Source organism: Puma concolor, chromosome E1, assembly GCF_028749965.1.
Source record: "Puma concolor isolate L17-30 chromosome E1, mPumCon1.1.hap2, whole genome shotgun sequence".
In the NCBI taxonomy this organism is placed as follows: domain Eukaryota; kingdom Metazoa; phylum Chordata; class Mammalia; order Carnivora; family Felidae; genus Puma; species Puma concolor.
In genome coordinates this window covers 23,478,003-23,504,166 of record NC_141680.1, presented here as the reverse complement: position 1 = coordinate 23,504,166, position 26,164 = coordinate 23,478,003, and the positions used below count along the sequence as shown (strand labels likewise).

Here is a 26,164-nt window from a genome sequence, read left to right as displayed (position 1 = left end):
TGCCATTTTGGCTCCTTCACCAAGAAATTTATTAACTACCAAACATTATTATAATTAAATTGCTTAAACCAAGACTAAAGAGAAAATCTTAAGAGAAGTCAGAGAAAATACCACATTGTGTACAGAGGAACAAAGATGCGGATTACAGCGTATTTTTGGAAATGATGTAAGATGAAAGACAATGAAGGAATATATGTAAGTTACTGAAAGACAAAACTACCAACCTAGGCCTCTATCCAACAAAGCTATGTTTCAAAAGCAGAGGTGAAGTACTTTTTCCATGCGTACACAATTTGAACAAATTTATCAATAACTCACCTACACTATAAAAAATGTTAAAGAAATTCCTTTGAGCAGAAGGAATATGATGCAAGACACAAAGGAATGAACACCACCGGGAATGGTAACGGCATGGGTAAGAATAAGGATTTTTTTTTCATATTATTTAAACTTCTTTAAAGGACAAGTGGCTGTTTAAGGCAAAATAACATCAACATATTATGGTTTTTATAGAAGTACAATGTCTCTGGACAAAGCACAAAGCCTGGAGAGAAATGGAAGGATAGTGTTGTAAAGTTCTGATACATCACATGAAATGGTATCATATCACTTGAAAGAAGACTGTGATAAGTTAAAGATACATACTGTAAACCCTAAAGCTACCACTAAAATAACAACACAAAGAGTTAGAACCAATAAGCCAATAAAAGAGATCAAATGTAATTGAAATACAGCATGCCCGTTGTCTTGTTGCTTTGAATATTGCTCCAGAGAAATCAGAAGCCAGAAGGATCAGACAATTGGATTTGTCTGCTGTGATTGTTAAGAAATCTTTCAATCTGAAGATATATTTTATAATTTTCCCATATTATATCTTAGAACATTTTTATTGTTCTACTTATTGATTTTTCTACTCCATATCCATTCTTACTGGATCCTCACACTCTAGATAGATCTTCTTGATAACTACAGTAATATTTGTCTAATTTCTCTCCATTTGTGTGATTATCTCAAGACTTCCTCTATGTCAGGAACGGGGTTTTCAATTTCTTGTTGCTTCTAATTTATTTTTTATTCTGTATTGTTTCACAATCTGTGTCCTTAGCAAGATCCCTCTTTGTCTCTTTTGGCTGCTTCCTCACTTTGTCTTTCAAGGCTTGTTTCATTGAATTTAGAGACTTCCTAAATTCTTCTATAGCAATAGCCTTTGAGAAACTAGCTGAAATCCTCAAGATTCTGCAGAATAAAGATATCGTATATTTACTTTATAATTTCATTGGCTATTAGATTAAATTAAAAGCAAAATGGACCTTTAAAGTCCAGTACATTCATCTTCTTAAGGCCCTTTTATTTTAAAATTAAGAAATAAAATACAATGTGTCTCCCTGGGGAATTGTGTCTCCCTGGGGAATAGGTTCATGCAGTAACCTATTTTCTCCACGGGAATAATATTAAAGCAGAGCTAAGGAGCCAAGATCCCAAATAACCAAAAGGCACACAAAATGTTTTCAAAGATAGTGATCAGAATTACTACCATCACTAACAGAATAAAAATGGAAAGGCATAGGGACGCCTGGTTGGCTCAGCCGGTTAAGCAGTGGACCTCAGCTCAGGTCACAATCTCACAGTTCACTAGTTCAAGCCCTGCATCGGGCTCTGTGCTGGCAGTTCAGACCCTGGAGCCTACTTCAGATGCTGTGTGTCGCTCTCTCTCTGCCCCTAGCCTGTGCTCTCTCTCTCTCTCAAAAATAAATAAACATTAAAAAAAACTTAATGGAAAATAATCATGTAATGTGGTTTCTAAAAAATTGCAGTTTGTACTTTCTGATCTTATATTTTGAAATATTCCACAACCATTCCTGGCCCATAAAAGGCCAGACACATGACCTCTCTGTGTCCTTCATACTCTCCCAGTACATGATATCAAGCATTTCTGCACCATTGCTGTATTGAAAATAGTGAAAATATTTTTTTTAAAGTCACAATATCTGAGTCTGCCTGGCACATATGGCTCAAAGATATTCCTGTGACTCCTTCCCTCATTGAGTGCTTCCTCAGCCACCATGAATAACCAGCTCTTCCCTCTATACCTGCCTACGTGTTCACACACACACACACACACACACACACACACACACAATGTCTGCATCTCAGGGCCCTCTAATTACTATTCTGATGACCCTAATTACTATCTGAAATTTCTTTTTTTATATTTACTTATTTATTTTGAAAGAGAGGAGTGGGGAGAGCGAACATGAGGTAGGGGCAGAGAGAGGGAGAGAGAGAATCTCAAGCAGGCTCTGTGCTGTCATCATGGAGCCTGACAGGAGGGCTCCATCTCACAAACCATGACAACATGACCTGAGCCAAAATCAACAGTTGGAAACTTAACTGACTGAGCCAACCAGGTGCCCCTATCTGAAATGTCTTGTACTTGTATTTGTTTACTTGTCTGTGATTTACCTCTGCCCTAAAGAAGAAATCTTGTCTGCCTAGTTTGATACCCTACCCCTGATCCCCAGCACCTAGGAGAGTACATGGCTCAGAGTGAGTGCTCATAAAATACTCGATAATTCAATGTTTAGATCAAATAGTTTCATGGTTAACTAGAGATGAGAGCTACCTAATTGTTTCTTAGCCTGGGATCTTCCTGTCAAATAGGAACCTTCAGAATATAGAGATGTTTCTTTGCCCTGGAAGCCAGACAGAGCAGAAGATTATGGAAAATATCTGGCTCAGCTGTTAGGTTGAACCCAAACACGATGTTTCTTTCCAGGCCTGAAAATCGACGGACACTGTCCAACACGATGTGATTGGCCATGATATCCGATGCATCTTGGATCTGTACTAAAAGATCAGATTCCCCATCAAGCTGAGATGTATTTCTTTTCCTCATTGTTCTTAGAAGCTTGTCTTTATATATTTCCACTTCACTTGCTTTGCTGAAAAGCACAGCAATGTCCTTGGGAGAATAACCATTCCTAAAGAGAAAGTGGCATTTCTTTGCTACTTGGAACACCATATCTTCCATGTCCAAGTACTCCATAATCTCCACGTAGCCCGGAATACCCTGAGCCCATTCAGCTTTATGAACCATCTCCAGGGACGCAGGCGGGATGTTACATGGAGGATTTTCTCTGACCTCCTGCATTACTTCTTGTAGGTATTTGGCTATTGGATCTGCATTACGGATCACTCTGGTGAGCTCTTCTCTTGGATACTGGGCTGTGAGAGCAGGGAGGCCACTGCAGCTCAAGTGGGTAGTCTGAAAGTAGTCTAGAAAGATCCAGAGAATTCCTGGGCAATCCTTTTTTCTCTGAGTGATGGCTTTTGCCTTCTCATACCAGTCTCCATCCTCAGTGCGAAAATTCTGAGCTTCATCGATGATGATGTGCTTAATCTTTTGGAAGTCATTTTTCATGAAGGTTTTCCGGGTCACTGCCTGGCAGACATGTCTCTGGCTGAAAATGTAGAGAAACACAGTCAAGTTACCCCACTCAAACAAAGGAAGCCAATTATATTCTTAAACACATCTGGACCTAGTCATTACAATATGACTTTTCACATGCAAACTTAAAACCACACTAGCCAAAATTATTTTTAAAAAATCATTATAGTTAGGCTGCATACCTCACAAAATTCTTCAGAGGCTGATTTTCACAGATGTAAAGAATATCATCTGGTTGACAGTGAAACACATTCCTGATCTTCTCCATTATCCTAAGAGCCAGGATGGTCTTCCCTGATCCAGGTAAGCCATGAACAAACAGTTCTCTAGTCATGCGAATGTTCTTTGAAAGCAACTCATACTGTTTATCTGTGAGGAGGCTGAAAACCTCAGAGCCCAGCTCTTCACTTAAGAAAGATCGGAATCCGAGCAAGACTATCACAAGGGACCGTAACAGAGCTTCCATGTGCTGGGTGGTCCTAAGGTTATAGGAGTTGGGGTAAATTTGCAAATCCAAATCATGAAGAGTCATTGCTGTATTATCAGGATTCAGTAGGAAGATCAAGGGAGTGACACACAATCTCCCAGTGTAGCCACCTGTGTTCACCAGCGTCTGTTTTAAGATGCGGGCGACTTTCCTAGAGTAGCCCTTCCAGCTTGGGTCCCACTCTCTGAGGATAGTGTAGAGGCGTGGGGTGTTGTTCTGGGAAAGCAGAAGAGCATCACAGATGACTCCCTGCTTCTCTTGCAGACCCACGTCCACAGCCCAGCTTCGAGAGAATATCAATATTCCTTGAGAGAAAGAGCGCATTTCCTTATTTATTAAGTTTTTGAGTCCTTTATGTGTTGAGAACAGCTCCTTGTAGACGCTTTCTGGTGCATACACCATTCTGTCTGGTAATACTAAACAGGAAAAGAATTGGAATAAATTCGAGAATCTGCAAACAAGCTAGAATCATCATTATCCGTAATAGATTCAATCCACATTTGGGCCCAACCACGTGTCAGCATAAGGATGCATTAGTGATAGGAAATAAAACAATTCCCAGTCCAATGGAGATGATAAGTGACTGGCATAACAGAGACAAACAATAATTATACAAAGTGGTAAATGCAATGGGCAAGAAGTGCACAGAGCATTATGCAATCATCAAGGAGAGGGAGCCCTCAGGAAAAAAGAAAATGTGGAAGTCTTTCTGAAGAAGGAGACACCGGAGCTGCTTAAGGGATGGCTGTGAGTTAGCCCTCTGAAGGATGCGAGAATGGAGAGATAGGCAACAGGGGACTCATGAGTAAAGCACAAGAAAAGAAACTCATGCAAGCACCTCCAAGAAGTTTGTGTTGTGATGTCTAAAGTGAAAGGCACAAAGGAGGAAATGAGGATGGAGAAAAAGGCCTTATGGTGCCATCTTAGCACCTGGCAACGCTGACTAGGGTTAACAATACTGTGTGATATATGTGAAAGTTGCTAAGAGAGAACGTAGATGTTCTCAACACACACACACACACACACACACACACACACACACACACACACACACACGTATGGTAATTATGTGAAGTGATGGGTATGCTAGCTAACTTTATTGTGGTCATCATTGTGTAATATGTACAGGTTTGAAAAAAATCATTTTGGGGGCTCCCAGCTGGCTCAGGTGGTGGAGCATGCAACTCGATCTTGGGGGTGTGAGTTTGAGCCTCGTGTGGGGTGTAGAGATTACTTTAAAAAATGAAAGATTTTTTTAAAAATAGGGGGAAAAAACCCATGCTGTACACCTTATATAGATGATGTTATATGCCAATTATGTCTCCATAAATCAGGAAGAAACACCTATCATTGGTTATAAACTATATGAGGTGTCCTACATGACATTTTGTGAAAGGCAAAATTATAGGGATGAAAAATAGATCAACGGCTGCTAAGGGTTAGGGATTGGAGAATTCTGACCACAAAGGGGCAGAATGAAGGGGCCTTTTTTGGGTGATGGAACTATTCTGTGTCTTTACTCTGGTGGTGGTTACATGAATCTATACCTTTAAAAACCTTTAGAATTCTTTAAGAAAAAAGCCCATTTTATATATGTAAATTTTAAAAATTAATTTTTATAAGTATTTTTTTAAAAGAGATTTAGGTGTTTTATATGTATAAAAAGGGTTCTTGAAACTTTTGGCATCACAAGCCCAAATCGGGACTCTAACAAAATCTATGAACCTTCTCCCCAGGAAAAAAATAAACACAAAATTTAAATTTTAAATTCAGGGTAGATGGAAGACACAAGCATGAATCCAGATTTCTGTGATTGGCTGGATGGAGTATGGACTCTCCAATTCATAGACACAATGTGGAAGAAATGGCAGAAAAAGAATACTTCATACAGATTAATATTCAGAATATACAGAACAAGTAGAAGATTGTCAGCATGGAAGACTGATTTTGGAAATGTTCAGTTTAAGATACCTGTGGTACATCAAGTATCCAGGAAGTAATCTGGACACGCCAGTACCATTGGTCTGGGCTCAGACAAATACTAAAGTTATTTTCTATACAATGGACTAAACTAAGGGCTCCTCCTCCTCCTCCTCCTCCTATTTTAATTTAACATCATTTTCAAATTATTGAGCAACGATTTCAACTAAGTAAAGGAATAATATATAAACATAGGAAAGGTTAGTTCAAAACTACCTTTGGTTTTACATTAATACGATTATTAAGTAAAATGTTTGGAAATGGTATAATGTATATTTTAAAGCTAAGAGCTTTCCTAAATGCCAGCAATTCACAATCAGAAATTATTATCATATAAGGATCTCCTTCTAGTAATAAATTTAAACTTTTTAATTCTAGGGTAGTTAGAATATAGTATTACACTAGTTTTGGGTGTGCAATACAGTGATTTCACAATTCTATACATTACTCAATGCTCATCATGATAAGTGACTCTTAACGCCCATCACCTATTCCACTCATTCTCCACCCCTCCCCTCTCATAGTCACCAGTTTGTTCTCTATAGTTAAGAGTCTGTTTTTTGGTTTGCCTCTTTTTTTTCTGTTTGCTTTCTTGCTTAAATTCCACATAGGAGTGAAGTCATATAGTATTTGTCTTTCTCTGGCTGACTTATCATTTTAGGAATAAAATTTGACATATATAGCAACAATACAGATAAAACCAAAACAATCAAGAGATGTAACCTATTTCACTGATTATAAGTGTACTTTAATCTCTCTGAAATCAAGATACATCTTCTAATTTAATTGGCAATATTTTCTTTATTCGTGGTAAATAAAATAATAATACAATATTGTTTCCTTGGGTTTGATGAAATATAGTAAAAGAAGACTTTAATAAATGGCCAAACATCCCATGTTCACCTATGAGGAAATTCACTGTTGTAAAAATGACAATTCTTCCCAAAGTCATTTATCAATTTCATGTGGTTGCCATCAAAATAATCTCCACGTGTCCTTTTCTTTTAGGTGGAACAAAATGATTCCCAGCTTCTTCTAGAAGAGAAATGCCATGATAATACCATTTGGTGGATTCTGGTCTATGTTTTGAATTACGATTTGGCAACGTTCACCGAAGGGTACCAGCAATTTGTTACTATTTGGAATTTATCTTTAAGGAACACCTCAAGGCATTTTTAGAAAAATGTATATTGTAGCATTGTTGAAAATAGAAAAAAATTAGGTGTCATATAAAATTCCATCAAAGAAAGGACTGGTTAAAGAAGTGGTAGCAGGGTAGTTTGCAAAGTTCTATTTTTTGACCTAGGTGGTGGTTACACAGGTTTTGCTGCGTACTAATTATTCTTTTTTAAAGTTTAAATTTAGTTAAGTAATCTCTACACCCAACGTACTTTCTGTACGTATAGTATATTTTACAATAAAAGCAGCTAAAATTAGTAACATCTATGTTTAGGAATACTACGAAACACTACACAATCAATAAAAGAATTGGGTAAATCTATGAGTAAAGTCATGACAAGACATACTTATGTCACTCAGATTCAGCCTTATGCTTGCATATATTTGTAGTACATTCATTTTCACTGCTGAATAGTATTCCACTAGGTGAATATACTACAGTACGAATAGTAACCTAGAGCAGTCACGGGGATCTCTCCAATTTTAGACATCTCTTGATGCATATGTACACATGCTTCTCTAGAAACTAGAAAAAGTTACTGACTGGTATAATATCCAAATGACCAATTTAGTCTAAAGGGATTAACCCAATTTAATTCATAGCAGCAATGTACAAAAATTCTGCTTAGGGGCGCTGGAGTGTCTCAATTGGTTGAGCATCCAACTCTTGATTTCTGCTTGGGTCATGATCCCAGGGTGGTGGGACTGAGCCCCGCATTGGGCTATGTGCTGAGCATGGAACCTGCTTGGGATTCTCTCTCTCCCTTTGCTCTTCTCCCCCCTCACGTTCTTTCTGTATCTCGCTAAAAAAAAAAAAGATTCTGATTACCCAGAACATCTCCAACATCTGTTATTTCAATTAAATAGTGTAGGATGGTATCTACTTGTGGTTTTGAAGTACGTTTCACTCATCCCGATAGCTTGAACAGCCCTTCCTAAGTTTATTGGACATGCGTGTTTCCTTTTTGGAGAAATACATCTTTATAACTACTGTGTATTTGTCTACGAGGTGGTTTGTGCTTTTAACAAGTTTTGTAAATTCTTTATATATTCTTGATACCAGTTCTTTGTCAACTGCATGGATTTCATAATCTTCTTCAAGTTTGTCATGGATTCTTTCACTCTCTTTAAGGTATCTTTTGAGTAACATAAGTTCTTAATTTTAGTGTGGTGAAATTTATCAATCTTCTTGTTTAAGGTTAATATTTTTAGGTCTAGTGTAGGAAATCCTGTCCTACCTCAATGATGCAAAATTATTTGTGTACATCTACTAAAGTTTCAAGGGTTTGTTTCTGACATTTAAGTCCTTAAACCTTCTGGAATTGATTTTTTTTCTATAATATAAATAGGAGTCCAGGGTTTTTTTCATATGAATGAACAACCAACATGCTCCAAAGCAACCAGACATGAATTACCTGGAAAGTAACGTTTTTGCTGTGCTTCCAGACATTCAAAATTCTTATGAGTGCACACAGTCCTGCTGCGGGGTGTAGTGGATGACAAACTCAATGCAAGGACCATCTCAGAAAATCTGGAAAGATCTTAGGAAGTAAGAAGTAACAGTTCAATATGCAAAAATGCAGACTCCAAATTATAGCTAAGCTGTGTTGTAGTCTTTCACTTTGTCTTAGAACCCAAAGCCTTGGCCCACAGATCCTTGTGTATACATTCTGAGTCAACTCAAGAAAGTTTACTAATATCTTGGGCAGGGTGAGGTACTACATGGAGCAATAGTTTTCATTTAATTGTATTCTACTGAAACTCATGTTTTATTTTTTAGAATGCTTACATTTTAAAAATACAATCAGAAAGTATATAAGGTTTGGGGTGCTGGGTGACTCAGCTGGTTAAGCATCCAACTCTTGATTTCGACTCAGGCCATGATCTCATGGTCATGAGATTGAGCCCCACATTAGGCTTCACACTGAGCATGGAGCCTGCTTGAGATTCTCTCTCTCTCTCTCTCTCTCTCTCTCTCTCTCTCCCCCTCCCCACCTCACCTCTCTCCCCCGCTCATGTGCTCTCTCTATCCCTCTCAAAATAAATAAATAAAAATTTTTTAAAAAGAAGGAATAAAGTTCAATGGATACATATTTCTGAGAAGACTCTGAAATGTTCTTTATTTTTGTGGACTTTTGAAAATGTTTCCATTAATTTGTCTCATTTCATCTTGGACTTTCTTTTTCCAAGTGGGATGTACATCACCAATACTACTCTGGCTTATCATTCTTGGTGAGTAGCACATGTTCACTTTGAAAAGGAAAAGTAGGAAAGGAGAGAGCTAGCCACGGACTAGTTGTGTTTGGGTTCAGAATGGAAGAGGGGCGATGAGAAAGGGAGAATATTTATTCCAGGGACCAAGAACGGAAAGGCAGGGAAAAGTGACGGTTGGGTTAAAGATGACACATATGTGCACGTGAAAAAGAATTTCCTGAATAAAGGAGTTCATATTCAGAAAGGTAAAGAAGAGACTTCAAAATGAACACAAGAAAGGGAGTGAAAATAAAAATTACTAGGTCAGACAGCACCCTGCACCAACCTCTAGTAGGTCTATTAGCCCAAGGCAACATCTTTTTGCTGAATGCAGGGTATTCAAGATAGGCAGAGGGAGTGAAGTGCAGTGACCTACCAACTGTATCTATCGGAAATCACAAATCAGGCATGTGCAATTAAGACAGTGCTTTTCTTTGCCTAGATCTTGAAATAATACCCTAGTTCCTCCCTCCTCACCTCTCCCCTTCTGTCCCCCCAAATGAACATTATAATCATTGTGGATTCTGCTCCCTGACCTGGGTCGGCTTCCATCATCCAAGCTATCCATTGCTTCGTGTCCAGCTGTTTCACACAATTGTCCTTCACCTGCCAGGAACTGGGCATCTTGGAAAACACTGCACAGCAAAATTGTTCCACCTTGACTGCACAGACATATCCATGGAGGGTCCCCTGATTGTGTACTTCAAGGAATTTGACAGCATATTTTATCTCATGCTTCTGTGTACAGAAATGATGGACAGGGAGATTCCTAATACAGGAATCAATACAAGCCTTCAACATGTCAAAATCTATTTTGTCCTTTTCACATCCAATGACTTCATGGGTCTCATCATGCACACCAAAAAATATATACCCTCCTTCAGTGTTTGCAAATGCAGAAACACAACTGGGGAGACTCTCGTGAAAGCACTGTGACTCCTCTGTTGAGAACATTTTAAATTCAACGTGGAGGGAATTAGTAAAGTTGAGCTTTTCTAGGTACTGAAGCTGAGTTCTAGCGAATACAGCAGCAGCTGAGGCCCTTATGTTATACTCGTTTCGCACACCAACCTGAACTTTGTGTGGACTTAATGAACTGGAATCAGTATTCCTAAGAGTCTGAGTTTTGCCTTTGAGGAATGCCAATGCTTCCTTAGAATCCATGACATCAGTAGATGCTCTGTATCTATAGTACAAATTGGAGCACAAGGTAGCGATTCGTACACCAGAGGCATCTGCGTTCCAGGATCTCACAAAAATCAAAAAGAGTTCTCCCTGCTGCATCTCATCTAAATAGTCTTTAAAAATTGAAGGCATCGTCAGGCCTACTCCATGGATTTCATAATTGTAGTCTTTGTTCTCAATCTCAGCCTTGACCACTCCGCCACCAGAATTCAGCAGAGCACATATTGCTTTCAAGATGTTTTTCCTCTGTTTTTTCCGCAATTCAGGATTCATTCCTTTCCTTTGTGTATCCCCAAGGATGATCTTTCCTGCATTTAAGACACATTCGGCAAAGTTTGTTTCCAAATCAACCTTGAGACTCATCTTCTCAGCACAGGTCCTTTTCCTACCCTGAAATATAAGAAACAGGAAGACAGAACGATTAGAAGAGGACAAGCATAGGGGAGGTGGGAAAACTGACACTTTGAGGCCACTCTTCTGAAGCTGGTCACTTCATTTATGCACACAGAGTTTGAGGCCACTTTTGTGCATGAAATAAGTGCAGAGGCCAAGGGGAGGAGCTAAGTCTACTGGAAGCCCACTGCCACTGAGAAATGATCAAGAGCCTATTTTGATGCTGTGATTTTAGTAACTGTTTGTGCCATAATCTCTGAGTGGCAAAGTCTCCCAGATCACCTGCAGAAAAGTAGAAATTGTGCAAAGATACATGAGGACGGGGGCTGCAATGCAACCAGAAAGTTTTCACTGTCAGTGGTGTCCCCGGGGTGTGCTGATGTGTATTGATTTTCTCGGTGCTCCTTCTCCTCTCACTGAGACTGGGCTATTCTTGGATTGTTGCTATTCAACAGATCTTTAAGCTTTCCCTCGTTCAAGAAGTTCTCATCTCATGAAAACTTACATATATATATGTAAATTTTACATATATGTAAGTATATACATATACATATATAAGTATATACATATGTAAGTATATACATATGTGTAAGTATATACATATATGTAAGTATATACATATACACACACATACATAATTTATTAGAAACGGACAAATTATTGACTGTTTGGATCAACCCAGCTGGCAGGTTGAGGTGGGCTTTTGGCATTTCCTAAACTTTAAGTGACAACAGGGAATCTCAGAAGAGGTAAAGCTGAGTGAAAGTGTGCACACACCATCTTGACAACCACACCTCATGATGGAAGGGCAGTGTGAGGGATGAACATTTCTGCAGCTGCTTATCTTTAACTCTTTGGTAGCAGTTGAGTAAAAAGAAGGAGTGACTAGACCAACTCACACATAATTACACAGGTCTCCATCAAAAGACAGTTCTTTGTGAACCAAGATGTCCTGCTATCTCCTCATCCAGCTTCCTTCCTTAAAAACAGGTTGCAGGAAACCAAAGACAGAACCCGAGAGAGAGAAGAAAACACAATCCATACTCTGAAAACTATAGAACACTAATGAAAGAATTTGAAGGGGACACAAAGAAATGGAAAAGTAATCCATGCTCATGGATTGGAAGAACAAACATTGTGAAAATGTCTATACTACCCAAAGTAATCTACACATTTAATGCAGTCCCTATCCAAATACCAACAGCATTTTTCATAGAGCTAGAACAAAAAGTCCTAAAATTTGTATGGAACCACAAAAGACCCCAAATAGCCAAAGCAATCCTGAAAAAGAAAATTAAAGCTGGAGGTATCACGATTCTGGATTTCAAGCTGTACTGCAAAGCTATAGTCATCAAGACATATGGTACTGGCACAAAAACAGACACATAGATTAATGGAACAGAATAGAAAACCCAGAAATGAACCCACAACTGTATGGTCAACTCACCTTCGAGAAAGCAGGAAAGAATACCCAATGGAAAAAAAAGACAATCTCTTCAACAAATGGTGCTGGGAAAATTGGATGGCAGCATGCAGTAGAATGAAACTTCTTACACCATAAACAAAAATAAATTAAAAATGGATGAAAGTCCTAAATGTGAAACAGGAAAACATAAAAATTCTAGAGGAGAACACAGGCAGCAACGTCTTCGACCACAACTGTAGCATCTTCTTACTAGACACATTGCTGGAGATAAGGGCAACAAAACCAAACATGAACTATCAGGATTTCACCAAGATAAAAAGCTTCTGCACAGCGAAGGAAACAATCAACAAAACTAAAAGGCAGCCTACCAAATGGGATAAGAAATTTACAAATGACATACCTGATAAACGGTTAGTACTCAAAATCTGTAAAGAACTTATCAAACCCAACCCCCAAAATACAAACAACCCCAGTTAAGAAATGGGCAGAAGACCTGAATAGACCTTTTTCCAAAGAAGACACACAGATGGCTAACAGACACATGAAAAGATGCTCAACATCACTCATCATCAGGGAAACATCATCAGGGAAATACAAATCAAAACCATGATGAGATAGCAACTCACTCCTGTCAGAATGACTAAAATTAACAAGATACAACAGGTGTTGGCGAGGATGTGGAGAAAGGGGAACCCTCTTGCACTGTTGTTAGTAATGCAAACTAGTGCAGCCACACTGGAGAACAGTAGGGAGCTTCCTCAAGAAACTAAATATAGAACTACCCTATGATCCAGCAATTGCACTATTAGGTATTTACCCAAAGGATACAAAAATACAGATTTGAAGGGCTACATGCACCCCAATGTTTACAGCAATATGATCAACAATAGCCAAACTATGGAGAGAGCCCAAATGTCCATCAGCTGATGAACGGATTAAGAAGATATATATATATAGGGGCGCCTGGGTGGCTCAGTCGGTTGTGTCCGACTTCAGCTCAGGTCATGATCTCATGGTCCATGAGTTCAAGCCCCATGTCGGGCTCTGTGCTGTTAGTTCAGAGGCTGGAGCTTGCTTCAGATTCTGTCTCCCTCTCTCTCTTCCCCTCCCTCAGTCACTCTCTGTCTCTATCAAAAAAATGAATAAACAGTAAAAAAAAATTTAAATATATACGTATATGTATACATATATGTAATGAATATTACTCAGCCATCAAGAAGAATGAACTCTTGCCATTTGCAATGTCGTAGATGGAGCTAGAATGTATTACGCTAAGTGAAATAAGTCAATCATTGAAAGACAAATACCTATGATTTCCCTCAGATGTGGAATTTAAGGAAAAAAACAGAAGAACATATGGGAAGGAGGGGAAGAGAAGAGAGAGAAACAAACCACAAGAGACCCTTAACTGTAGAGAACAAACTGAGGGTTGATGGAGGCAGATGAGTAGGAGATGGGCTAGATGGGTGATGGAGATTAAGCAGGGCACCTGTGATGAGCACTGCATGTTGTATGTAAGTGATGAATTCTACCCCTGAAACCAATATTGCACTGTATGCTGACTAACTAAAATTTAAATTAAAAAAAAAGAAGCCAACACAATCCTCTGGATGGGACCCCAGAACGACAGCTGTGGGGCAGGCCTAGAGGATCACTATCCAAAATGGGAACAAGATGCCTTCAGGCTTCAGTGGATGGACACTATACAACCAATGGGATGCTTCATGTGTTAGTCAGCTGAAGAGGTAGAGAGTTTGGGGCTGAATTAGTAATAGGGACTTGGGAAAACATGTAAATACAAATATAAGACAATAACTCTAAGAACAAAATGAAAACTAGTATCAAAAACCATACCTGTAACTGATTACATGGCATAGCTATAAACAAAACGACAGTCATAATATTATCAACTCTGAATATTGTTCTGACCGGAAATGATGACGTAATCATACTGGCAGGATGTAGGGAGAAAAGGGGTAGTGAAATGTGGAGGAGGGAGGTCATTATCTCCAGAAACAGACAGCATTTAAGGTGGGGGGGGGGGGGGAGGTGTGTAAACATAAGCATGTTGTTTAGAAATATATAAGTAATCCTGAACAAAAAAGCCAAAGAGGCAAGAGGATGCCTAGAGAGCAGAAAAAGGGGGCAGAGTAGAGGGTAAGAGGCCACTGATTTTCTTATTATGTCTTATGAAACTATGAGTCTCAACACTACACACATGAGACTCCCACTCCCAGACAGAATAGAGTACCAGGGACTAGATCACTCTCCTCTCTAAAATAAGAAAAACGTTTTAAAAGAAAAAATGGCTGAAAATTTTCCAAATTTGGTGTAACTTGTAAAAAATTAAGATCAAGATCCACAATATTCAACAAGCTCCAAGCACCAAAAATACAAAGAAAACAATACCAAAGTGCATCTTCATTTAATTGACCAAAACCAATGATTACAAGAAAAATCTTAAAAGCAACCAGAGGAAAAAGATACATTACACACACAGAAGGACAAAGGATGACATTAGGATTTTTTTTTGTTGTTGTTTTGTTTTGTTCTTTTTCAGAAACAAAACAAGATAATGGATAAATGTCTTTAAACCAGTGAAAGAAAAACAAACTATGAACCTAGAGTTCTATACCCAGTGAAAATGTTTTTCAAAAATTAAGTTAACAAAAAGACAAACAATCCAATTTTTTAAATGGACAAAGGACTTGAATAGATGTTTCTCCAAAGAAGATTTACAAATTGCCAATAAGCATATGAAAAGATGCTCAACACCATTAGTAATTAGGCACACACAAACCCAAACCACAATGAGATACCACTTCACACCTATCAGGATGGTGGTGGTGATGATGATGATGATGATGATGATGATGATGATGATGATAGAAGGAAAATAACAAGTATTGGTGAGGAGGTAGAGAAACAGGAATCACATAACACTGCTGCTGGAATGTAAAAAGGAAGCAGTCATTGTGAAAAGCAGTTTGAAGAGTCTTTAAAAAGTTAAATGTAGAGGCACCTGCGTGGCTCAGTTGGTTGAGTGTCCAACTCTTGATTTCAGCTCAGGTCATGATCCCAGGGTCAGGGGATCGAGGTTAAGATTCTCTACATATCTATCTATCTTTCTTTCTTTCTTTCTTTCTTTCTTTCTTTCTTTCTTTCTTTCTTTCTTTCTTTCCTTCCTTCCTTCCTTCCTTCCTTCCATCCATCCATCCATCTATCTATCATCTATCTATCTCACTCTGCCCCTCCCCCATTCACCCTCTCTCTCTAAAACAACAAAAACAACAAAAGTTAAACATAGAATTAGCATCTGATCCAGCAAATCCTTTAGGTTCAAACAAGTCATAAATGTTCATACCAGAACTATTCACAAAGGCCAAAAGGTGGAAACAACTCAAATGGCCATCAACACATGAATGGATAAACAAAATGTGCTACAAACCATACAATAGAATAGTATTCAGCCATAAAAAGGAGTTAAGTACTGACACATGCTTCAACATGGGAGAACCTTGAAAACATTATCCTAAGTGAAAGAAGCAAGACACAAAAGGTCACTCTATGGACCGTATATTTATATCCCTCCCAGAATTCATATGTTGAAACCCTAATCCCCATGGGGATGGTCTTAGCTGCTGTGAACTCTGTGGAGGTAATTAGGCCATGATAAGAAGAAGTACAAGAGAGCTTGCTTCCTCTCTCTCTGCTCTCTCCACCATGGCAGTTATCTGCAAACCAGGAATTTTCCTCACCAGACCAGATCAGCCGATACCTTGATCTTGGACTTCCTAGCCTCCAGAATTGTGATGAATACATATTCACTGCTTAAGCCACCCAGTCTATGGTATTTTTGTCATAGCAGCCTGAACTAAGACAGTCACATATTGTAAAATTTCATTTATGAGAAATACACAGAATGGATAAAGTCATTGACACAGAAAGAGGGTTGATTGCCAAGTGCTAGAGGAAGAGGGGGCTGGTGCATAGTCGTTCAATGAGGTTTTATCTGGGTGTGATGAAAATATTTTGAAGGTCGACAGAGGTGGCGGTTGTACAATACTGTGAATGTCCTAAATGCTGCTGATTTGTTCACTTTAAAACGATCAATTCTAGGGCACCTGGGTGGCCTAGTCGGTTAAGCATCTGACTTCAGCTCAGGTCATGATCTCGCAGTTTGTGAGTTCAAGCCCCACATCGGGCTCTGTGCTAAGAGCTCAAGAGCCTAGACCCTGCTTTGGATTCTGTGTCCCCCTCTCACTCTGCCCCTCCCCCGCTCATGCTCTCTCAAAAATAAATAAACATTAAATTTTTAAAGAAAATATAAAATAAATGATTAATTTTTATTATATGAGTTTCATTTCAATTTTAAAAATTAATCAAAAAAGAAGGTGATATAAAAACTTTCTCAAACTGATAAAAGCTGAAAGGATTTATTTGTAGTAGAACTCCAATGTAAGAAATGCAAAAGCCAGCCTTCAGGCAGCAGGAAAATGATTCTGGTTGGAAAATGAATATACACGAAGCAAGAAAGAACACTGGAAATACAGAAGGTATTTTAAACTTAAATCTCTCTAAAAGAAGAATAAAATGGAAATACTAACATTAAATGATTTCAAGCCTTATAATACAGTTATAGTAAACAAGACAGTGTGGAACCAGTATAAAGACAAACAGATTCAGGGAAGAAAGGGTCTGGAAATAGACCCACATATATATGGACAACAAAGATGCCGAGTGGAGAAAGTGTAATTACTTTTTCAACAAAGAGGACTGGAACAATTGGATATCCACATACAACAGAAATGAACCTCAATTCATATTTGGTGCCATTTACAAAAATTTATTTAAAATGTGTCACAGGTCTAAATGTAAAACGTGAAACTATGTGGAAATAAATGAAGACTGCCCAAATGGGAATAATGAGAGGCTATTTATTCAGATTGCACTGTGACAAGGGAGTCAGCCACTTGCGATGGCAGAGACTCAGAGGCAGGCAGGGGACTGGGGAAGCTTTATAGTGAGAGAGGAGGGGGGAGGCACTCGCCCGGGTAAGCCCTGATTTGAAGTTGTTTTTCTAGGGAAGCTGGCAGTGAGCTTACTAGAAATGGCACATCTAATGTGACTGGTTTGGAAGCCTGTTTAGCTTTCTTTGGTTCCTTCTGAGTTAGAAGTGGGGCCACACACCAGGGAATCTGGGAGTTGTTAACCAAGTCCTGAGCACTTTCGCTGCATGGGCTGTGGTTTAGCTTCTGGAGGTTGTTGCTCCAGTATTGTGGGTCAAGAGTTCTGTGTTCATATATGGTCTGGCCAGTGTCCATTTGTATGTTCAGTCTCTTGACCTCAAAACCTCTGGAGGACAACATCGGAGAAAATATTTTTACCTTGGGCTTGGCAGACATTTTTTTAGAGATGTCACTAAATGTACAGTACATAAAAGAAAAAATGAATATGTTGGACTTCAAGAACACCTTTTTGCACCTTTTCTTTTAACACCTGTTAAGAGAATGAAAATACAAGCCCCTGACCAGAAGAATATATTTCCAAATGATATATCTGATCACTTGTATCTAGATTAGATACAGAATTCTTGAAGGGCAATAATAAGAAAACAACCCGATTTAAAAATGGAGGATGGATGCAACAACGTGGATGGGACTGGAGGGTATTATGCTAAGTGAAGTAAGTCAGTCAGAGAAAGACAGATATCATATGTTTTCACTCATATGTGGAACTTGAGAAACTTAACAGAAGGCCATGGGGGAACGGAAGGGGGAAAATAATTTCAAACAGAGAGAAGCAAACCCAATACAGAGAACAAATGGAGGATTAACGGGGGTGGCAGGGGAGAGGAGAAAATGGATGATGGGCATTGAGATAGGCACTTGTTAGGATGAGCACTGGGTTTTGTATATAAGTAACAAATTACGGGAATCTACCCCTGAAACTAAGAGCACACTGTATATACTGTATGTTAGCTAACTTGAAAATAAATTATATTAAAAAAATTTTTTAAAGTACAATGGGGTGCCTGGGTAGCTCAGTTGGTTAAGCATCCAACTCTTGGTCTCAGGTCAGGTCACGATCTTACCATTTGTAAGTTTGAGCCCCTTATCGGGCTTGCAGCTCTCAGAGCAGAGTCTGCTTGGGATTCTCTCTACCCCCTCCCTCGCTCTCTCTCTCAAAAAGAAATAAACATTTAAAAACATTTTTTTAGGGGCACCTGAGTGGCTCAGTAGGTTGGGCATCCAACTTGGGCTCAGGTCATGATCTGGCAGTCCAATAGTTCAAGCTCCACGTCAGGTTCTGCACTGACAGCTCAGAGCTTGGAGCCTGCTTCACATTGTTTCCCTCGCTCTCTGCCCCTCCCTGACTCACACTCTGTCTCTCTTTCTCAAAAATAAAATAATACATTAAAAAATTTTTTTAAATTTTTTTGATGGATAAAAGATTTGAACAGATATTTCACCAAAGAAGATATATGAAGAGCAAATAAGTACATGAAATATTGTTCAACATCATCAGTTATTAGGAAATGGCAAATAAAACTCCACTGAGATAGCACTACTCACTTATCAGAATAGCTAAAATGACTAACCATACAAGGTGTCGGCAAGCATATGGAGAAAAGGGAACTCTCGCACACTCCTGGCAGGAACATAAATACAACCATTTTAGAAAAGACTTTGATAGTTTCACACACTTACCATATGACTCAGCCATTTCACACCTAAGTATTTACCCATGAAAAACGAAAACATATTTCCATACAAAGACCTGTTCTGAATGTTCATAACAGTGGGGGAGGGGCAGAGAGAGGTGGGGAGGGAGGGAGAGAGAGAGAGAGAGAGAGAGAGAGAGAGAGAGAGAAAGAGAGAGAGAGAATCCCAAGCACGTTCCATGCTGTCATCCAGAGCCCAACATGGGGCTAGCACTCACCAACTGTGAGATCATGACCTGAGCTGAAAGCAAGAGTCAGATGTTTAGGGGCGCCTGGGTGGCTCAGTCAGTTGAGCGGCCGACTTCGGCTCAGGTCATGATCTCGTGGTCCGTGAGTTCGAGCCCCGCGTCGGGCTCTGTGCTGACAGCTCAGAGCCTGGAGCCTGTTTCACATTCTGTGTCTCCCTCTCTCTGACCCTCCCCCGTTCATGCTCTGTCTCTCTCTGTCTCAAAAATAAATAAACGTTAAAAAAAAAAAATTAAAAAAAAAAAAAGAGTCAGATGTTTAACTGACTGAGCCACCCAGGTGTCCCAGCTTGTACACTTTAAATATGTGCAGTTGAGGGGCACCAGAGCTTAATTAGTAGAACATGTTTTTGTTCTTGGGGTCTGAGTTCATGCCCCACATTGGGTGTAGAGCTTTACTTAAAAAAATATATGTGTAGTTTATTTCGTGTCAACAATACCCCAATAAAGCTATTAAAAATTACATATCTGAGGGGCACCTGGGTGGCTCAGTCAGTTAAATATCCAACTCTTGATTTCAGCTCAGATCAAGATCTCTCAGTTAGTGAGATCAGTTAGTGCCCTGTCAGCGCAGAGCCTGCTTGGGATTCTCTCTCTCTCTCTCTCTCTCTCTCTCTGCTCCTCTCCATGCTCTCTCTCTTCTCTCCAATAAGTAAATAAACTTAAAAAAATTATATGTATGAATGATGGTGAAAACAAAGTAAAACATATTTTGTTATAATATACTTAGCTCAAAAACCAGTAGAAATTGATGTGCCTGTTATTACTAATATTTTTTCATAGAAACTAAACCTTTGATTAGGACTAGGGTATTGAAGCCCCAAATCGTGCATACTCCAAAAGGACACCTTGGCATGCCCCATATTCATTCGCTAGTAACCACCACCCCACCCTGTCTTTTCCCTTGCAAATTGTGAATTTACACTTTTCAGGCCTGCCAACTCCCTTCTCAGTGGAAATCTAGTGTTTGGCACGGAAAACAGCAGGCACTCCTAATTGCCAGTGAAAATTACCTCAGCAAAATAAGAGAAAATGCTGTCCCTTCCATTACGGGTGCATAAAAGCAGGAAGTATTCCATTTCATAAAATTCCCCTTGTTGATTTTTTTTTCCCCCTAGCAAAGGAATCCTCTTAAGACACCTGGTCTTCAGAGACTGTTGCTCTGGCCTGTGATCATGTGCATTAGCCTTGAGGGATACTATAACTATGAATGGTTGTAAACTTAACGTCCTGTTGCTATGACAATAATACTGCAATTGATTACTGTTTTCTTTCCTTCTTTCTTTCTTTCTTTCTTTTTAGTTTTATTTTATTTTATTTTTTTTTTTAATTTTTTTTTCAACGTTTTATTTTATTTTTGGGACAGAGAGAGACAGAGCATGAACAGGGGAGGGGCAGAGAGAGAGGGAGACACAGAATCGGAAACAGGCTCCAGGCTCTGAGCCATCAGCCCAGAGCCTGACGCGGGGCTCGAACTCACAGACCGCGAGATCGTGACCTGGCTGAAGTCGGACGCTTAACCGACTGCGCCACCCAGGCGCCCCAGTTTTATTTTATTTTAGAGAGAGAAAGCACACGGGGGAGAGGGGCAGAGAGAGAATTTCAATCAGGTTCCAGGCTCAGCACTGAGCCAGCTGCAGGGCTGGATTCCACAACCCCGGGATCATGACCTGAGCCAAAATCAAGGATTGTTGGCTTAACCAACTGAACCACCCAGGTGCCCCATTTCTGTTTTCTGATAGGCATAAACACCTGTGCATTTCGTATTCCGACCAGGAGGCTATCATCACATTTCACTCTTCTTTGATTCGCAAAAGGTACTAAAACTTGTGACTGTCCATTTTCTTTTTTTTTAATTTTTTAAAATGTTTATTTTTGAGAGGGAGAGAGACAGAGCGTGACCAGAGAGAGGGAGACACAGAATCTGAAGCAGGCTCCAGGCTCTGAGCTGTCAGCACAGAGCCCGATGCAGGGCTCGAACCCACCAACCATGAGATCATGACCTGGGCCAAAATCGGATGCTCAACCGACTGAGCCACCCAGGTGTCCCCTTCTTTTTTCTTCTAATTTTTTAAGGTGATTTTTCATCTTCTTCTTTAAACAAAAGAAGAGTCTTGTGACATTTTAAGGAACACTTCTGACACAGGACGTTATCACGCTTAGCGGCTCATCTGGCCATAGGAGCTCTCACCTCTGCCCCCTGCAGACTGAAGAGGAACCAGTTTCTCTTTTCAAGGCAGCCATAGCCTCACCAACATTAGCCAGAACCGCCATCTCCTTGTAGAGGCTTCGCTCTGAGACCTGCCATCAGTGGGCGGGGGGGCACCGTTAGGCATCCCCCTCTCTTAGGCACTCCACTGCAAGGAGTCCCTTCTGCGTCCTATGACAGTCATGTGCAAACGGGGAATGGAGTCATTCACCGCAGCTTAGCCTCTCTGGACAGAATCCACGGGAGTTCTTTTAGCCACTTGTTGGGGGATACAGGGCTTTGTGGACTGCCCTGGGAGTCCTCCTACCCTCCCCCACGCCGTTACTGTTTGAAGACTGACCTTGCAAGCCAGGGGCTTACAGGCATCCTGGGAACGCAGCTTCTTGTAATACAATGAACACTGACCCTATCTTGTCCCCGGGCCACAACCTCGCTGGCTTCACTTTCAGGAGCCCCGGTAACTGATGTGGTTCTTACCTCTAAAGTTCTTCGTGCTCCTGAACAGTGGGAAATTTTATCAAGCTCAGCGTGGTAAGACCTAGGCTGTGACGCTGCGCGCCTCCCGCTCCTCCCCTGTTCGCTCGGCGTTCCTAGCCTCCCGGCTCCCCGATCTCTCACTGTGCGCCTGTCGTTGGAAGTTGCTACCGACTGCAGGGCAAAAGCTCCCGAGCGGGAAAGGAGCGCAGGGGAGCTCGGGAGACGGGCGCAGACGTGGGGAGGGAAAGAAGCCCAGCTCTTGCAGGATTTGTGCAAAGGAGCGCGGGAGACGCCTTACCCGCCAAGGTTTCTCCTCTGCAGAGCGCCTCCCTCCGGCAGAATGTGACGGAACCTCCCAAGTCCGCAACCAGGATTTTGACTGCAAGGCGCCCGCTTTACACCAGGGGAACTAGGCGATACCTCACGGGGAGGGGCCCCGCGCGGGAGAGAGTGGGACAAACCAACAGTCCCAATTCTGTGTACCCGGGAACCCAGTTCTGCAAGGACAACAACCTTGGTTACTTTTGGTGGATACACGTGGGGTTTGCGGGGAGGGAGAGGGGGATCTTTTTTGTTGCTTCTCTGTTTTCTGATTAATTTTTTGAAGCTGGCAGGTCCCCCCCGCCAACAGGGACGGAGTTCCGGGAACAACCTCGCTCCCTCCAGTCCTCCCCCAGCCCGCTCCAGCCCTTCCCCCCTACCTCTCAGGCTCTGGCGGCGCGCTCCGCAGGTGTTTCCTCGAAAGGCCTGCAGCCCCAGGATTCCAGCTCGACTAGCCCCGACCAGCCTCGAGCTCTGTCCTAGGGTACTGAGGAGGTGGTTTAGCGGGAAACAGAAAATTAAGCTTCCGCTTTCTCGCTTCCCCCGCCCCGTCCCCGCCCTCGGCCCCGCCCCAAGGCGAGAAGTTGCATTCGGCCTCCTTTTGCTGGTGTTTTAATTTGCAAAGGGGTGATGACCGGGCCCCGAGACTGGCCGCGGGTGTCGCCGTTTGGGGGGACCCCGGAGGGCTCCGGCGATGGCATTTTGGTGAAAGAAAACAGAAATTGTCCTTTGGATTCGTCTGCTCCTGCAGACTTCACACCCAGGTCTTACGCGACACCGTCAGTTTTCAGGGTGTTCATCCTAATTTTATTACGAAAGTGTTCTGGGCGCTCTCACGAAGGGTCTGGCTCCGTGCCGCGCTCCCGGGGGGAACGGGACCCGGCCGCGCGCACCGCCCTTCGGGGCATCCAAGGAACGGCGCAGCCGCAGCCGGGGGAAGGGGACTAGGAGTCAGCTGCCTGGGAACTGATCCGAGCCCGTGCCCCCAGGGGCGTAAGTAGCATTTGGGGGCCCCTGGAGCATTCAGTTCCGTCTTGACTCCCAACTGCCCCTCTCCTAAGTGACCTCCTTCTGTCTTCCTCGGGCCTCTTAAATTTATGGTAAACAGATGTTTGTTTCCCCATCTCCTCACTTCCAACTCCCGAGTCCAGCCCAAAGGACCGCTGGAGTCCTTCCAGCAAACACTCTCCTACCTTCTCCCCGGGAGCTCCAGGTCTCAGTGGATGTGGGGCTAAGGAAACTGAGGCCAACTATGGTGCCTGGGGCAGGCTGTCGCGCTCACTTCTCAAGACCGGCGCAGGGATGAGCTCCAACCAGACCCTTGGGCACGGGGAGAGTCCGCAGCTTTGAGCTAATGGGCTGGAAAAATGTCAATGTAGGACTACAGGTTTCTGATGAGTCTGCCTCATTGCCCAAGCGCGTTCAAATCCGTGCAGCGGGGGCGCCTGGCTGGCTCAGTGGGAGGAGCGTGAGACTCTTGATCTTAGGGTCACGGGATTGAGTCCCACATTGGGACTTTATAATTTATAATTGTAGATTATTGAACTAAATAAATAAACCGAAAACAAACAAACAAATCCATGCTCAGAAAGGATGCGGTCACTCCTGGCAGGAGACTCTGTAGAACCTGGGGCAGGCCAGGGAGACAAGGATGCTGACCAGTTACCAGAAAACCAAAGCGAAGAGAACAGTCTAGAGGACACCACCCGTAGTCATCTCTGGGGTTCTGCTTTTTGATTTTTAAACGTATTGTCAAATATCTAAGGTGTATGGAAAGTACGAAAATAATAATACATTGAACACTCATGTATTCACCACCCAGCTAAATGAGAAAACATCAGCAATAGTTTTGTGTACCTCTCGCTCATTCCCTCATCCCACCTGTCCCCTACTCACCTGATACCCAAGATGATTTTCTAGATTTGAAGTTACTACACTCATACAATTCTCTGTACTTTTATTACATGTGCATATGTCACTCATATGTGAAATTGTTTCACACAGCGAGCACGTGCAGATAGTAGCATATTGTATACATTCTGCAGAACTTGCTTCCAACTCCTTAACATTTCGTTTTTCAACGTTTATTTATTTTTGGGACAGAGAGAGAGAGAGAGCATGAACGGGGGAGGGGCAGAGAGAGAGGGAGACACAGAATCGGAAACAGGCTCCAGGCTCCGAGCCATCAGCCCAGAGCCCGACGCGGGGCTCGAACTCACGGACCGCAAGATCGTGACCTGGCTGAAGTCGGACGCTTAACCGACTGCGCCACCCAGGCGCCCCAACATTTCGTTTTAAAGATGTATCCATGTATCTAGATCATTCATTTCACTGCTGTATAACTGGATCCTTCCTTTCCACCTTTCCATCCATCCCCTTTGGTCTCCACGTTATCCAGATCTCCTCAAATTTTCCTGCAAAAGACCTCAGCTTCCACCCACTTTGGGGTCATAATTGCCACAGCACGGCATCTTCCTTTCTACTGCCCCCTCCCCGTCCTACACTCTGGAAGCTTCTGGAAGGTCTGGGAAAAGGGAGTCGTGCTTTGATGAAATGTTGCCCCTCTAGCAAGCTTGCATGTTTGCTTGTTTGTTTTTGGGTAGGAGGTGGGCGAGGGCAGAATGTGATTTATTCTTAGTATTTACTGAAGATTAAAAGTAAAACTCGGGTTTGCTCGAGCAAGCAATGCCAAGAGCCACTATTGGTCTCACACACACACACACACACACACACACACACACACACACACTAGGTTAAGGCAAACTTTATATATTTTTTTTCCTTCAATGAGCTAAGCAGGGAGCAACCTAATGAGAAGGGACATAGCATCTTAGAAGGGATTGAAGAGACATATCACCTTAGAAGGTTCAGGCAGTCTCTCATGGAAAGAGAAACACTGCATTAAAGTCAGAGTATCACTGTCATGTGTTGGCGACATCTGCCAGCACATGAGGTTGGTCCAGATAAACCCAATTCAGCCTTCTCCATGAGAGACCCAGGGAGATTGATGCTGGGGTCCATGCTCAGTGACACTGTGGCTGGTCAGACTTTTACTAGGGGGACTGACAGTCATAGCAGCCATGAGTTTTAGCACAGAGCCTCATCAGTGTTTCCACAGTCTTTCTTTCAAACCCAAGCAACTTGTTTATAATATTCACTCTTCGGGCAAAGATACATTGCCACCTTCTTCCTTTTTACTTTTTTGCAATAAACAATAAATTTTTAAAGATACATTTTATATAAACATGCTTAAGACTTTTTAAGAATGGTGTTTGCCATTTGACAAAGTGGGGTGGAAACCTCACCGAAACAAGTGTACTTGGAGGAGAGATGAGGCATCCTTTACAAGTGTTTATACAAATCACACACAGCAGAGAAGACTGTGGGAGGGGGGGAATCTCAGTTCTGTGGGTTCTCAGCACTGACCCTGAGTTCCAAGATCATCCTGATGTTCCTGTCCCAGTGGCTGATTATGCTTTCCCCAAAGGTGCCCAGTCGGTATGAGTCCAATGCTCCATTTGCTCTTGGAAGTGTAGGAAAGTGGCTCAGAATGTTCTCTCTGTCCCCTCCCTCAGGTCTTTAGCTCACTGAGAATGAGTATGGTGGGCAGGATAACAGCCTCCCAAAGATGTCTGCACCCTAATCCCCAGGACCTTAGAGATTATGCTCCATGACAGGGGGAATGAAGATTGTAGAGACAATTAAGGTTGCTAACCAACTGACCTTAAAATAAAGAGAATCTCCTGCATTATCTGGGAGGGCTCACTGTAATCACAAGGGGCCTTACAGGTGGAAGGAGACAGAAGAATCCATGTCAGAGTGATGCAAGGTGACAAA

General features: G+C 41.6%; 1 protein-coding gene across 8 annotated transcripts; it reads right to left on the bottom strand.

The window, feature by feature from the left end:
- Nucleotides 1–22,833, bottom strand: LOC112853883 (schlafen family member 5-like). 8 transcript variants are annotated; one of them, XM_086686651.1, is made up of 7 exons: nucleotides 22,708–22,827; nucleotides 22,305–22,503; nucleotides 12,373–12,516; nucleotides 9,884–10,922; nucleotides 8,510–8,635; nucleotides 3,631–4,351; nucleotides 1–3,461 (listed from the first exon to the last, which is right to left on the bottom strand). In XM_086686651.1, exons 4-7 carry the CDS (start codon nucleotides 10,893–10,895, stop codon nucleotides 2,654–2,656), a joined length of 2,667 nt encoding a protein of 888 aa, XP_086542777.1. In that variant the 5' UTR covers nucleotides 10,896–10,922; nucleotides 12,373–12,516; nucleotides 22,305–22,503; nucleotides 22,708–22,827; the 3' UTR covers nucleotides 1–2,653. The 8 variants fall into 8 exon arrangements, with proteins under 8 accessions (XP_086542777.1, XP_086542779.1, XP_086542781.1 ...); XM_086686653.1 differs by having other exon boundaries at nucleotides 12,373–12,474; XM_086686655.1 differs by lacking the exon at nucleotides 22,305–22,503 and having other exon boundaries at nucleotides 22,708–22,833.
- Nucleotides 22,834–26,164: the final 3,331 nt, after the last annotated feature.